General features: G+C 37.7%; 1 protein-coding gene across 1 annotated transcript in view; it reads right to left on the bottom strand.

Annotated features, from left to right (window-relative positions):
* Positions 1-16,160, bottom strand: part of LOC131162156 (uncharacterized) — a 34,864-nt gene that overhangs the window by 13,932 nt on the left and 4,772 nt on the right. The window contains exons 3-6 of the mRNA XM_058118344.1: positions 15,860-15,980; positions 15,512-15,629; positions 14,982-15,067; positions 14,652-14,723 (exon numbers count right to left, since the gene is read on the bottom strand). Of these exons, the coding sequence (XP_057974327.1) occupies positions 14,652-14,723; positions 14,982-15,067; positions 15,512-15,629; positions 15,860-15,980 (397 nt within the window). The remainder of the gene's footprint in view (positions 1-14,651; positions 14,724-14,981; positions 15,068-15,511; positions 15,630-15,859; positions 15,981-16,160) is intronic.

Raw genomic sequence — 16,160 nt, forward strand, 5'->3', positions numbered from 1 at the left:
TAAAAGTGTGATGTCATACTTCTCCTAGGAATGCCCCTTTTATAGGCGTGTGAGCTCTTTACTCATCAATGTGGAATCAATGAGATATGGGGGTTACCATTGATCTGAAGGGTCTTTATTAAGGGGAATTGAATGTGGCATTATTCCCCTTTCTCCAATTAATTGATATCATTAATTGCCTTTGAACCTTGATATTTGTGATTCTATTTTCAGTCCATTGTAAGTCAAGGCTAGAATTTTTGTGTCATATTTGTCAACCCCCACTCTCGAGCCTTAGAATTACCTTTCTTTGGCTTGGGAGTAGCATATGTTCAAACTAAATTCTCTTATCATGTTTTAACATTCGATTCAGAGAGCTGTTTAGACAAGCTGTCGAGTCATTTGGTCACGTAACTGAGCTTTTGAGTGGTATATGTTCTAGACAACCCACGGGATCATTAGTCATGGCTGCCAAGCCGTTTGGGAGACAATCAAAGGCAACGAGCCAAAAAGCCCTTGCTCAAGCTGATTCCCCCATACTTGGTTCCATCCGAGCTACTTACGGTAATAGTTGAGCCAATTGTTGGCTCTACTGAGCCGAAGCCTCTTGCTGAGTTGATTTTCTTCTGCGACAGTTCAATCCAAGCCAGATACTGTGTTCAATGGCTAACCAAGCCTATTTTCTTCATCAGTAGCTCAACCAAGCCGGTTTGCTAGAAAATGGCTCAATCCAAGCCGAATACCGCATTCAATGGCTCAACTGGTCTGATTTTCTTCTTCAACTGCTCAACCAAGCCGGTTTGCTAAAACATGGCTCTGCTTAATCCGGATACGCGCTCAATGGCTCTTACTTTCAACTAATTTTTGCTCTTCTGACATAAATATGGGTTCGACTGAACTTGAAGAGCTGATCACTACCAAGAATAAAAAGAGGGAAATAAGTTTAATCCAATCCATACAAAACAAAAAGGATGAGGACCAAGGGGTACGGGACTCAATCTACAGGAAACAAGGTTTTGTTCTTTCAACAGCTCAGCATAGGGAATAATTCCCTAACAAGCACCCTGTTGGATTTCCTTAATAATGGTTTGTTCTTCACACGTAATGTTGAGGAGTAAATGGCACTGGGGAGTTGAGCAAAGATAGTAAAGATAGATTGTTAGACGAAGGTACAACACTAAGAAAAAAAAACAGAATGAAAGGGAAAAGGACAATCACCATCAAGAGGTGTTGACCAAGTTGACCTCCGTGAAACTTCAGCTCTCCAGAAACGAAAGAAAAAATATGTTCTTCTAGTAATTGATAGTAGAGGAACTGAAAAAGAAGAGTTCACATCCAATATGGCAGTTAAAAATAGAAGACTTCCTTTTTGGTGGAATGCCTTCTCATTTGATAGCAGACCCTTAATAACCTAACAGATGGCTGGTAACCTCTATGAATAAGTGGCAAAGCAAATAGGGTCAAATATGAATTGGGGGCTAATTGACCAGGGGATAATAAAATTGCAGAACCTCAGATATGAAGGATGGAAAGGCAGCCTAAGTCCAGCCTCAAAATAATAGGTGTATAGACAGACATATCTCGCCCGGACCTGGCTGGAGAGCAGATTCAGCACTAGAGGGCAGCCAAAACCATATGGAATCTGGGATGAAGTACTAGGTGTACAGATAATTTAACTCTTCCTGAGTCAAATGGGACTCGGCATTCACCATACCAATTACAGTAGAAGACTGGGCCTCAGAAGGCTCCATTGTAGGAGAAGAGATGTGTTGCTTATCTACAAATAAATAAAGGTGGGGGGAGGAGGGAGCAGCAAGAACAAAATCAATATCCTGAGCCGATAAATAGAATAAAAAATAAAGATCACTCAAAGAATACATTCAAAGATGCAAAGAACATTCGAGGAACATTCAAAGAGCACTCAAAGAACTTTCAAAGAATATTCAAACACATAGATATTCAAACAACATTCAAGGGAACATTCAAGAAATTCTCCATGGATATTCAAGCATGTAAAGGGCAGAAATTAAAATTAAAACATTCAAGGCATGCTTCAAAGCAAAACTCAAAAGAACTAGAGAAGTAAAGGGAAGAACAAGAGACCTTCTTCCAAGTGTGAAGAATGAGAGGGTGGGCGGTAAGGAAGAGTTGCTCATAAGAGGAGTGAGGGTGTGGAGAAGGAAATTAAAAAAGGCACAAATTGCGAGGCATTTAAGGATGCACAATTTACTTCGAAAATTCCCCCAAAAAGGATAACATGTTCATACTAAAATATGACCCAACTGATAAGCACTGCTCATGAGGCCAAAAGTGTCCATTTGATGAGCATTGCTCATGAGGCACCAAAGAGGTCAAAAGTGTCTATCTGATGAGCATTGCTTATGAGACACCAAAGAGGTGAGCACATGGCCCAACTAATGAGCACTACTCATGAGGCCAAAGGAGCACATCTAATGAAACCTACTCATGAGACCCCAAAGAGGTAAGTCCTACTTAACAAAATATGGCCCAACTGATAAGCAATGCTCATGAGGCCCAAAGCGCCCATGATAAGCATTGCTCATGAGGCACTAAAGAGAGGCCCAAAGCGCCCATGATAAGCATCGCTCATGAGGCACTAAAGAGGCAAGCGTTGCTCACCAAAATATGGCCCAACTAATAAGCACCACTCATGAGGCCTAAAATGCCCATCTAATGAGCACCGCTCCGATAAGCTCCATTTACAAAGCCAAAAGGTCAAAGAGATAACTTGACAGAAATTTGCTCGGCCACGACCTACTCAGCTAAAGGCAATAATCACATCTGCTCAACTAGTGACCAAACATTTGCTCAGCCAAGAGTTACTCGGCTGAAATATACATTGATGGATGCACTTAACTTCGTAGGAAACTCAAGGAATAGAAAGGCGGCTCAGATTGAGCCAAAAGAGAAGCCAATCAACTCAGACAGAACCATTTTGTAGCAAACCAACTCAATTGAGTCGCTGAAGAAGTGAGTCGACAAGAGCCATTAAAAGCACTATCCAGCTCAGACAAAGTCATGTTCTAGCAAACTGGCTCGGTTAAGCTACTACAGAAAAAAAATTAGCTTGATAAGAGCCATTTGAACGCGCTATCTGGCTCGGGAAAAGAGCCATGTTCTAGCAAACCATCTTGGTTGAGCTGCTGAAAGAAAATCAGCTTAGTTGAACCATTGAATGCAGTATCCAGCTCGAATTGAGCAAGTTACTAGCAAACTAACTTGATTGAGCCACTGAAGAAGAAAATCAGCTTGGTTGAGCCATTGAACATGGTATCCGGCTCTGAGTTATTTACTAGCAAATTGGCTCGGATTGATTCTTCGAAGAAGAAAATTGGCTTGGCAAGAGGCTTTGGCTCGGTAGAGCCAACAATTAGCTTAACCCTTACTTTAAGCGGCTCAAATGGCCAATTGTGGGGCAATCGACTTTGGAAAGGGGCTCATTGGCATTAGTTGTCTCCCAAATGGCTTAGCAGCCATGATGGATGATCCCATGGCTCATCCAGAACATAAACCACTCAAAGGCTCAGTTACGTTACCAAAAGACTCGACAGCTTGTCTAAACAACTCAATGGATCAATGTTAAAACATGAAATGAGAATTTAGTGTAAACATATGCTACTCCCAAGCCAAAGAAAGCTATTTTATAGCTCGAGAGAGGGGGGCAACTAATATGGCCCAAAAATTCTAAAATTAACTTATAATGGACAAAAAAGTAAATCACCAATATCAAGGGTCAAAGGCAATTAATGATACCAATCAATTGGAGACATGGTGATAATGTGACATTCAATTCTCTCTAATAAAGACCCTTTAGGTCAATGATAACCCCCATATCTCATTGATTCCACATTAATGAGGTATGAATTGGAAAGAATTTATACACCTATAAAAGGGGCATTCTCGGGAGGGGTAAGGCATCACACTTTTACCCACTTTCATACTATTGCAACCTTCAAATCCATCCGGATTCCCTAACTTAGGCATTGGAGTGATCCCCCAAAGTACACCTTGGGTCCTCCAAGCCTCTTTTTCTTTCTTCTCTCTTATAGGTGATCAGGGTCATGATCGATCCGGTAAACCCAACCAAATTTCAGCAGCAATAATTGGAATCCATTTGTTGCTGGAAATTCAACCTTTGGGGGAGCCTATCACTAGAGTCCTTTCTATGTGTCATCTTGACACGATCATTGCCAAGCTAGTAAGCTCCCATCATCAAAGATCAAAACCTTAACCAGCCCTCTCCTGAATTTCAGTTTGCCCCCTGAATAGCCATCTACTTCTTATCAAGTCAGAGACCCATATTCAGCCCATATAAATGCAGCCCATCGACCATACAAATTGACCCAGGCCCACATCCCCAACCAATTATTCTTGTTTTATGCATGCCAAGGCCTTTCTTTACCCAAACCAAATTTCTTTACTCGAGCCACTGGGAACCATCTTCCCCAACCAAACCCAATTTTCTTCAATCCAACCAATATCCTGACTAGTTAAAATAAAAATAAAAATAAAATAAAATAAAATAAAAGCACAAGGCAAGAAAATGGCAATTTCCTTCACCTATGCAATGGAAGTTCGATGATAGGATGAATAAATTTTACTGTATGCTTTGCATTCATGTATCCATTCTTTGTCCTAATTGGAATGAGTCAATACTCTGGGAAGTGGAAACTGGAATAAAGGCCCTCCTCTTGCCCACAAAAAAATAGGTAGTCCAAACAAAGGGTGGAAGAATGCAGTATAGAAATTAAAGAATCAAAAAAATTTGTGTGCACTGAAAATCGAAATTGATACCCAAGCCCCAACAAGTTGACTTCATCATTCTAGATAAATTTGTCAATTCGTAACTCCATTGGTGTTCCATCATATAATCTTATTTCATTTGTTGCTGACTTGCATTGGTCTCTAAAGCCTACTCGCAGCCTTTCTCCTTCATCGTTTGGCCATTTGAAATTTGACATCAAATTCTGTCTAACTCTTGGGAAAATGTATAATAATATACCTACTAAAATGAAAGCCAAAGGTTGGAGAGAATGATGCAATATGCAAGCAAGCAAGATGATTATATTTTTTCAATTTTTATTTTATTTTCATTTTCTTTATTTAGAGTAGTTTATTTAGGTAATATAATTTTAAAAATTCTAGGACATTTTTATTCAAGAAATTACTATTTTAGTTTATTTAGGTTTCTAAAATTAGTTTTCTTGGAGAAGGCTTTCTATGGGTCCTGCATCACCTTGCAACCTATGATTTAATTGGATTTTGCTTCACTTGGATAAATATAAAAAATGGAGTATGAGAAGAATTTATAATAACTGGAAACTTTTGCCATCACATGGAGAATTTCTTTATTTGAGTTGAAATAAAAAATTCGAGAGGTTGATGCACTCAAACACCAATGAGTGAGGTTTGGACTACTTTGTCTCTTTGAGTCCGTTTTCTACCTCAATGGTAATAAAGCACCCAGAATCTCGTTTTTTTTTTTTTTTTCATGTTTACACCATATTTCATGAGAAGACCAACTGGGATTTAGGTCTAACTCATTATTTCTATGAGCTTCGGCTTCACGTATGTCAAAAAAACACAAATCACCCATTTGTGATGATTATTTAATGGAATATCTAGCCATTAAAATATAAGAGTTCAGTTATTCAATGGTCCTTACACAGCTTACTCAAGCCTAAGCTCCGCTACCAGCTAAGAACATTGTGAAATCATATCTTTGTATAATACTCTGGCAAAATTTCTCACCACAAGACTCAGATTTTAACTGCCTCAATCATTCTACATCTCATTTACTTAAACTAATGATAAAATATATCATGTATAGAACCCCAGATTCAAAAATATCTTGACGGATGAGAGGAAATAAGCCACCAAAACCTAAAGCGGTAAAGCCTAAACAGAGTTTTTACCTGGCTGCAAATGCTTGTTGGCCTAATAAGGTTTAATCCCGTTTTGATAATGACAAACCGAGGCATCTAATTGTGCTATTAAATATGTTTACAAGAATAAAAGTTTTTACGCACAATAAAGAGATGCAAATTGGAAGCCATGAACCCTACAAGCTAAATCTATCGGGCTATGTTCATGAAGACTATAAAGACCAAGCGTGAAGACGTGGAAAATTTTGTTATGTATATTGCAATTAGGACTTAGTTGGACTCTACATACTCCAAAATTCTTGGAAAATCTTTTATACAAGCACAAAGCTTATTTCAAAATGCTAAAATCATTTTTGGAATGAAAAACAAATGATTTTGTAATTCCAGGATGTTCGGGCGCCGGAGACAAAGAGCTCAGTTGACCGAATTGATGTTGTTTGAACACTGGTCTGGCTCCAAGTAGTTTGGGCGACCGAACCCCAGCGTTTAGTCGACCGAGTGGCTACTGACTTTTGAAATTTCCAGACTCAATTAGTTTGGGCAACTGAACCTCAACATTCAGTCGACCAAGTGGCTACTGACTTTAAAAATTTCCAGATCCAGTTGGTTCGGGCAATTGAAGCTTGCGCGAAAATTATCACAACGACCATAAAACAGCTAAGATTCTCATTTATTAAGCTATTAGATATGCCCAATGGCTAGAATTCAAATTTTCATATAACCTAGCCTCTAAACGTGTTTAGCATGGAGATTAACAAGATTATTGCTGAGATTATTTTGATAATATTATTCAGAGCATATTTCTTTAAAAAAAAAAAAAAAAAAAACCCAGAAAACCCTAGATACTCCATTGAGCTTCGTTCAATATTCAATTGGGAGTGCATGAAGTATTATTTGTTGCAAAAACGTTGAGAGAATGTTTATTCTATTGACTTTGAAAAATTGGTATCTCAAGACGTAAAATGCTTTACGGCCTTGAATGAAACTAGTTGGTTGTGGCATAGGAGACTAGATCATGCTAGCAGGGATCTCCTATCCAAATTAGTCAAGGAGGATTTAGTTAAGGGTCTACCCAAAACTAAATTCATTAAAAACAAAACTTGTGATGCTTGCCAACTTGGTAAGCAAGCTAAGACTAGCTTCAAAAGGAAGCAATTTATATCCACTAGTACGCCATTGGAACTACTTTACCTAGACTTGTTTGGTCCAACAAAAACTCAAAGTCTAGGAGGAAAACTATATGTCTGTCATTGTAGATGACTGCACTAGATTCACTTGGGTTTTGTATTTAGCCTCTAAGGATGAAGTGTGTAAAATGCTTGCAAATTTATGTAGAAAAATCCAAAATGAAAAAGGTTATACAATTTTACACATCCGGAGCGATAGGGGGTGAGAGTTTAAAAACAAGGATGTTGAAAATTTTTGTGATGAAAATGAAATTTCACACAACTATTTGGCACCTCGAACACCTCAACAAAATGGAGTTGTTGAGAGAATGAACCAATCGTTGCAAGAAATGGCTAGGACTATGCTTAATGAGCATAATCTACCTAAATACTTTTGGGCCAAAGCGGTAAATACCACATGTTATGTCATGAATAGAGTTTCAATTAGGCCCAACATTGATAAAACCTCGTATGAGCTTTGGAAATGAAAGAAACCTAACATTGCATATTTCATGTTTTTGGATGCAAATGTTTCGTTTTAAATGATAAAGGTAACTTAGGAAAATTCGATGCTAAATCAAATGAGGGAATTTTTCTAGGGTACGCTCTAAATAGTAAAGCGTTTAGAGTATACAATAAAAGAACAATGTCTGTTGTTGAATCAATCCACGTAGTATTTGATGAAGCAAATGCCTTTTCTTCCAAAAATACTGTCCATGATGATTTAGAAATGAGAAAAGGTTTAGAAGACTTGCCAATCCATGATAGCAAAGAGGAAAGTAGTGAAATTAAATAACCATCTAATGATGATGCTCAAAATAAAGTTGAAGTCAACGAATTGCCAAAGGAATGGATGTTCGTGAAGAACCACCCTAAGGAGCAAATCATTGGTGAACCTTCTCATGGGGAATCAACTCGCTCTTCGTTTAAAAACTTGTGTAATCATTTTGCTTTCGTATCACAAGAGGAACCTAAAAATATTAGTGATGCAATTAATGATGAATCATGGGTTCTATGCAAGAAGAGTTAAATCAATTTGAAAGAAATAAAGTTTGGAATTTAGTTCGTAGACCAAATGATCACACTGTTATAGAAACTAAATGGGTATATAGGAACAAAAAGGGATGCGAACGGGGTTGTCCGTAACAAAGCTAGGTTAGTTGCACAAGGTCTCAATCAAGAAGAAGGCATTGATTTCGAGGAAACCTATGCACCCATAGCTAGGATGAAAGCCATTCGCATGCTACTTGCCTATGCATCCCATAAGAAAGCTTTATCAAATGGATGTTAAGAGTGCATTTCTAAACGGCTTCATAAGTGAGGAAGTATATGTAGAACAACCCCTAGGATTTGAAAGTTACCATTTTCCCAACCATGTGTTTAAACTATCTAAGGCTTTATATGGTTTAAAGCAAGCTCCACGAGCTTGGAATGAAAGACTAAGTTGCTTTCTACTGGAAAATGAATTTTCGAGAGGAAAAATTGATAACACACTCTTTATCAAAAACAAGTTAGATGATATGCTTATAGTTCAAATCTATGTTGATGATATCATATTCAGTGCTACAAATGAGAATTTGTGCAAGGAGTTTGCCAAAAGTATGCAAAATGAGTTTGAAATGAGTATGATGGGCAAACTCACATTCTTTCTTGGACTTCAAGTCAAGCAAGCCAAGAATGAAACCTTCGTAAACCAATCAAAGTATGTAAAGGACTTACTTAAAAAATTTGACATGGAAGATGACAAGGCGTTGGGAACACCAATGAGCCCTTCCACAAAGCTTGACAAAGATGAGCAAGGGAAACCAGTAGATATTAAGCTCTACCGAGGTATGATTGGAAGTCTACTCTATTTAACTGCTAGTAGACTGGATAGACCGGATATTATGTTTAAGCGTTTATATGTGTGCTCGGTTTCAAGTTTCACCTAAGGAGTCACATCTAATAATCGTTAAACAAATTCTACGATATCTGATTGACACTATATACTTAGGCTTATGGTATCCAAAGTATACATCCTTCGAAATAATCAGTTATTCCAATGCGGATTTTGCCTGGTGCAAAATTGATCACAAGAGTACAAGCGGAACTTATCATTTCTTAGGATGATAGCTTGTTTCTTGGTTTTCCATGAAATAGAACCCTGTAGCCTTGTATACTGCCGAAGTCGAATATGTTGTCGCGGGTAGTTGTTGTGCACAAGTCTTGTATATGAAATAACAACTCAAGGATTTCAAATTGACTTATGATTGAGTACCAATCAAATGTGATAACACTAGCGCTATAAGCACTTCTAAGAACAAAGCATATAGAAATAAGACATCATTTTCTTCGTGATCATGTGCAAAAAAGGGATATAAGTCTTGAATTTGCGAGCACTGATGAACAATGGGCCAATATATTCACGAAACCACTTCAAGAAGACCAAATCATTTTAATAAAGGCTTATTACATGCTAAGGAAGTTGTTTGAAGCCAATTTGGGCATTAACATAAGTATTCCAAGTTAAATTTAAGAGTTTGGCAACTTCAAGAAACTCGGGCGACTGAATATTCTAGCCCGGTCGACCAAATACATACTGCCTTAGGTGCCTTCGAGTTCCAAGTAACTCGGGCGGCCGAAATATCAAGGTCGGTCAACCTAATCATCACTGCTTTTGTTAACGGGGAGCGTCAAGTGACTCGGGTGACCGAACCCTCAACTCGGTCAACTGAATCGCATGGATTTAAAACCCTAACCTCAAGTAAAAACCTAATTTTCTGGCCTTTCACTCACCCAAACGATTGTCTTCCCTCACCCGAACCTGTGAAACTTCTTCTTCCTCCTCTCAAACCTCAAATCTTTCATCAAAATCCATTTTTTCTTCATTAAATCTCCATCACCATGCCAAGGCAAAAGAGTATTGGAAGAAAAACACCATCCATGGGCCAAGATGACACCGAAAGCATCGTTTGCTAGCTCACTACTAACAAAACTTTCCGAACATTAGATTCCTATTCCATCAACCCCAAGGTGTTTTTACAAACCTTGTGCATCTATTTTACGCAAATCTAGTTAAGGATGGTGAACACTACACCACTTGAATACTTGACAAACCCTTTCTGTTCACTGCCAACACTATAGCTGAACGGTTTAATATTGACCGTGGGGACTTTGAATGTCCAAAAGTAGGAAATACCTGGATCATGAATCAGGACTTTACTCCCCAAGAATTCCTTCCACTTGTGTTGGAGGCTGGCAACTATTTTGATAATCCTCCATTATATAAACAATTGGCGCTAGAAGCCAAAATAATTCATCTCCCTATCACAGTGTCACCTATAATATTCTTCCTAGAGGTGGGTCTAGAGATCACCTATCCTATTTGGACTATTTCGTAATGTGGTGCCTCTATATCGAAAGGTGCCTTGACCTTCCCTCCCTTATTATTAGGTGGATGTTAGCCAAAGAGGAAACTAAAAGGGTCATTCTTCCTTATGGAGGGGCTCTCACTCTCATTTTTACGCATCTGGGCGTTACTCGCCCCTCTATCCTGTTTGTTGCATGCAAATCCTCCGATATATTCACATCCACCACTCTAAAGCAAATGGGCTACCAACTGGAAGGCCCTAATGGTTGGATTCCTAAGTATCGTCCACCTCAACGCATTAATGTTGATGCACGTGTGGAGGAAGAGCAAGAATATGCTCGCATGGCTGATCCCCACCATGTGGAGCCTAATATTCTCGAGGGTACCACCAATGCTCCTCCTGATCTCCTTTCTTCCATGACAACTCTTATCCAAGGGGTTTTCAGCGAGCTTCATCACGACATGGATTCCAAATTCAGCACACTTCATCAGGACATAGATTCCAAATTCAACACGCTTCGCAAGGATATTCATTCCACCTTCCGATTACTCAACCAAAGGGTTGACAGACTTGAAACTAAACTGGATGGTGCTTCCTCTTCTAAAGGGAAAGCGCCTATGGAAGAAAGCCAAGGAGACGAAGACGAAGAAGATGACGAGGAGGATGATAGCTCATCCGATGAAGATGCAACCAATACAAATTAGATTGAGGAAGAGCTTAATTTTAGGGGGAGAGCTTATTGTAGGCTTCTTATGTATATGGTGTGTTTTGAAAACATTCTGATTAATCATGTATGACTTTAGGTTTCTATAAAATTATAATCATTGTTATGCTGGTTATTGTATGTTTCTATTGGTGAAATCATGATGGTTGATGTATTTTTATATATTGGCAAAATCATGCTGGTTGATGGATATCTCTATATTGGCGAAATTATGCTGGTTGATATATGTTTCTGAAATTTCTATATTGACGTCATTACGCTTGTTGGCAATATGCACTTCATGTTTGATGAAAAAAATTGCATGAATGATCATATAAGGTTTTTTAAATAGGGAACATATAGGGCAGAATCCATAATTGAGATCTTATGCAGATTTTTTATGCAGCCTTTTGATGATTTCAAAAGGGGGAGAATTAAAGAGCAAAATGGAAATTTTATGAAAATGCATGAAAAATTTAGCATTGAATGGAGCATTTCGGCAAAATGCATGTATAACTTGTTTTTTAAAACTTAAAAGACAACAACTAGAAAAAGTCAAATTCTTGATCCTAATATGCCAAAATTGTTTCACATTGCTTATTTTCATCTTATGCATATTGTGAGGGCGGGCCTTGTAAAGGCAACCTTATTTTGCTCCTTCTTTGTCATCATCAAAAATGGGAAGATTGTTGGCCTAACAAAGTTTAATCCCGTTTTGATAATGACAAACCAAGACATCTAATTGTGCTCTTAAGTATGTTTACAGGAATTAAAGTTTTTACACACTATATTCCTGCTGCTGTGGCTAACCGTATTGAGAAACTTCACAGGAATTTTTAATGGAGTGGCATTGGTGATGAACCAAAATCCATTTGGTTAAATGGGATACTGTTTGCCCTCCTATTTCTTCGGGTGGTTTGGGGATAAGGAAGGTAAATCAGTTTAATGAAGCTTTGCTTGGGAAGTAGCTATGGAGATTTGGGATGGAGAAGGCTGCTCTTTGGAGGCAAGTGATAGAGGTGAAATACGGCTGTGAATGGGGTGGTTGGTGTACTAGGCCTGTTAATGGTCCACATGTGTTGGCTTGTGGAAAAATATTAGTCAGGGATGGTCTTCTTTTTCTTGCCACGTTCTATATGATATTGGAAATGGGTCTAAGGTGAAATTTTGGCAAGACCATTGGTGTGGTGAAACATCTCTTGCAGTCAGATATCCTGATTTGTATAGATTTTGCCGAGATAAAGAAGCTAGTGTGGCTGAGCTTATGAAATTTGATAATGGAGTCTTGTTTTGGGATGTAAGTTTCTTTAGGGGTATGCATCTTTGGGAATTAGAGGCCTTGGCTGGTTTTATGGATACCATATATGGTGCATTGGGGAAGGGGTCCAGTGAGGATAAGATGTGCTGGAAATCTGATAGAGAGAAGGGTTTCCTGGTTAAAGGTTATTATGGTATTTTAGTGCGTTCCAAAGATTGTGGCTTTCCTTGGAAAAGTATTTGGAAACAGAAAATTCCATCTAGAGTAGCTTTTTTCGTTTGGACCGCTGCTTTAGGGAAATGCTTAACAATTGACAATTTACGAAAAAGAAAGGTTTGGATATTGGATTGGTGCTACATGTGCAAGTGTAATAATGAGATGGTTGATCATCTTCTTATTCATTGTCTGGTTGCAATGGACTTGTGGGTTATGGTGTTTGGTTTGTTTGGAGTGAGCTGGGTTATGCTACAATCTGTAGTGGGACTTCTAGCATGTTGGCAAGGCAGATTTGGTCATTATTGAAATGGGTTTATTTGGTTGATAGTTCCTCGTTGTTTATTGTGGTGTCTTTGGAGGGAGAGAAATAGTAGGTGTTTTGAAGATAAGGAAAGATCCACTTCAGACCTGAAGCTATTTTTCTTTACAATTTTGATGGATTGGTTGGCTGCTTTGCAAAACCAATCATTTTCTTCTGTTTTTGATTTTTTACCCCATGTACACTCCTTGTGTACTTGGTGTTCATTTTTGTTATCAATAAACTTATTACTTATCAAAAAAACAAGAGATGCAAATTGGAAGCCATGAACCGTACAATCTAAATCTATCGGGCAATGTTCATGAAGACTATAAAGACCAAGCATGAAGACTTGGAAAATTTTGTTATGCATATTGCAATTAGAACTTATGTAAGTACACTACATTTGAACATTGAGACAAAGCTCATAGGTGACTTAGTTGGACTCTAGGTACTCCAAAATTCTTGGAAAATCTTTTATACAAGTACAAAACTTATTTCAAAATGCTAAAATCATTTTTGGAATGAAAAATAAATGATTCTCTAATTCCAGAATGTTCGGGCGCCTGAGGCAAAGAGCTCAGTTGACCAAATTGATGTTGTTTGAACACTGCTCTGACTCCAAGTAGTTTGGGCGACTGAACCCCAACGTTCAGTCAGCCGAGTGGCTACTGACTTTTGAAATTTCTAGATTCAGTTAGTTCGGACGACCGAACCTAAGTGTTCGGTCGACTGAGTGGCTACTGACTTTTGAAATTTCCAGACCCAATTAGTTCGGCCAATCGAACCTTAAGAGTTCAATCGACCAAGTGGCTACTGACTTTTTTGAAATTCCAGATCCAGTTGGTTCGAGCGACTGAAGCCTGAGCAATAAGTATCGCAATGGCCATAAAACAGCTAAGATTCTCATTTATTAACCTATTAAATACACCTAATGGCTAGAATTCAAATTTTCATATAAATATCTAGCCTCTAAACGTGTTTAACACGAAGATTAACAGAGATTAACGAGATAATTGTTGAGATTATTTTGAGAATATTATTCAAGCGTATTTCTTTCAAAAAAACCCAGAAAACCCTTGATACTCCATTGAGCTTTGTTCAATATTCAATTGGGCATGTATTAGCAAGTGATTTGTATGTATACTCATCTGCTCTAATCAGAGTGTGTTTATTGTACAACCTCCATTTTGATTGTTCATTGTATTTCGACGATTCTGGAGTGAATCATTGTCAAGAGAAAGGGGAATTTTGTTTGGGAATTTTTAAAGGCATCTCCACCTATTGAAGAAGAGAGGCACCTCCGCCTACTGAAGGAGAGAGGTTTCTCCACCTACTGAAGGAGGGTATAGTGGAATCTTCAAGTGGGTTGATTGAAGCAAGGACATAGGCACGAATCCCCGAACCTTGTAAAATATGGTTTCATTCTTCCTTCCTTTAACTTTTTTATATTTGATCATATTTACATTCATATATATATATACCTGTTGATAATATTGTTATCACTTGCGTAGTTAGATCACTTAGTTTGAAATCGTAACAAAAATTGTTTAAGCACCTGCATAAATTTTTAAATATCCAATTCCCCCCCCCCCTTGGGATTACACCTCAACTCACAACGCTTTTGAGAATCACGTTAGGATATCAATGGATTCATAAAGACAATGAATGCATGCTTGGCATATAAGGGATGATAAATAAAACATAGAAATCATAAAAGCATTTGTGATCAACTAAATACTTCTGAATAACAGATAATAACACAATTATCACACCTTCACGTATCTCCCCCCTATGTAGGTAGGAGTCCGGTAGCAAAGATATGTCAAACAGCAAGCTTGGCAGACCTAAAAATAAAAGGTGGTAAATTTTAAGAATAAGAAAGAATATCATAGCCAAAAAGCTTCTATTGGCTGGTGCAACATATCAGAACAATGCTGATGCTCAATATAAAAAATTAATCCATTATAGTTCAGATAAGTGGATATCAACAGCATTTATAGCAAAATTATGGCACTATAAGTTGAAAGATTAATAGACAGGAAAACTTGTGGATTACCATACTAAATTAAATGGAGGCGTATGTTGAAAGGAGAAAGAGTTACCTTCTCTGGCAGGAAATGGGGGTGTTTAGTCAATTCATGATCCCGTGATCTTGAATCTATTTCACTGCCTGAAAAATCAGAACACTCTGCACCAACAGTCATTTGAGCAAATAGTTACAGTCAACTCCAGGAAGCTGTAACATCTCCTAAGCTAAATATGCGCATAATTAGCAATGAAAATATCCATATTATATTACTTGCAGTGGCACAAAATAGTTCTTATCACTAAGGAATAGAATTACCAACTGCCAAACAAAATTCTTATAAAAGTGCTCTCTTAAACTTGAAAAAGATTATCCACATAACAGATTATATAAACCATATAACATGACTTGGAGTTTCTAATATTGAATCCAACAAAGTGTGACATCTCATACTGCAATATGGTCACCTTGTGTTCCTTTGGTCTATACACAAAAAACTGACCTCGCACAGGCGGTTTGAATAAACATTTACAGTATGGGACTCTGTACAATGAACAGTGAATACCATATATATATATAGAAAATAGATCTAACCAATTAACATGCCTGTTTTCTTTTTCTTGCAACCCAGTACAGCCTCTGAAAAATTCTGGACCTTCATTGATGCTTTAGTGTGGGTGTATGTCAAACGGATGCGCAAAGAGCCCAAGCCAGATTTAACATCCTGCAAAACTTCTAGTTCATATAGGATAATTGAAAGAGATTTACAATCATTACATCTATTTTTTGTCAAAAAGATTCAAAAGAATCAGGTCGGAATTCACAATATTTCTCCATTTCATGCCCATAATTTCCTACAAGAACTCCTCATCATGATTCAAGGTAAGAGGAGGAAATTTCAACACCAGACACTGCAAAACATAAAGCAATAAGGAGAAGAGACTTTCAAATTACCAACAGCTTTTCAAGGGCATTTGTTATAGATAATTTCAAGGCATCTTTTGCAGAAATCCGTTCAGAAAGAAACTTCTCTTGGAACCAAAGTTCAGACCCATACTTCTTTTCCATATAAAACCTACACAAATTAAAAATGAAATTAATTTCTTACCAGAAATTTGTCAAGACGTTTTTTCTCCTTTTTTTATTATATAAAAGAAGGATATTATGAAGATAAAGGGAAGAGTACAAGCAGTGGAGAAAAGGAACTCCTCCTACAGAAACAAAAACAAAGGGAAGAAGAAAAAAAAAAAGCTAC

The sequence above is a fragment of the Malania oleifera genome, chromosome 8, assembly GCF_029873635.1.
Source record: "Malania oleifera isolate guangnan ecotype guangnan chromosome 8, ASM2987363v1, whole genome shotgun sequence".
Taxonomy (NCBI): domain Eukaryota; kingdom Viridiplantae; phylum Streptophyta; class Magnoliopsida; order Santalales; family Ximeniaceae; genus Malania; species Malania oleifera.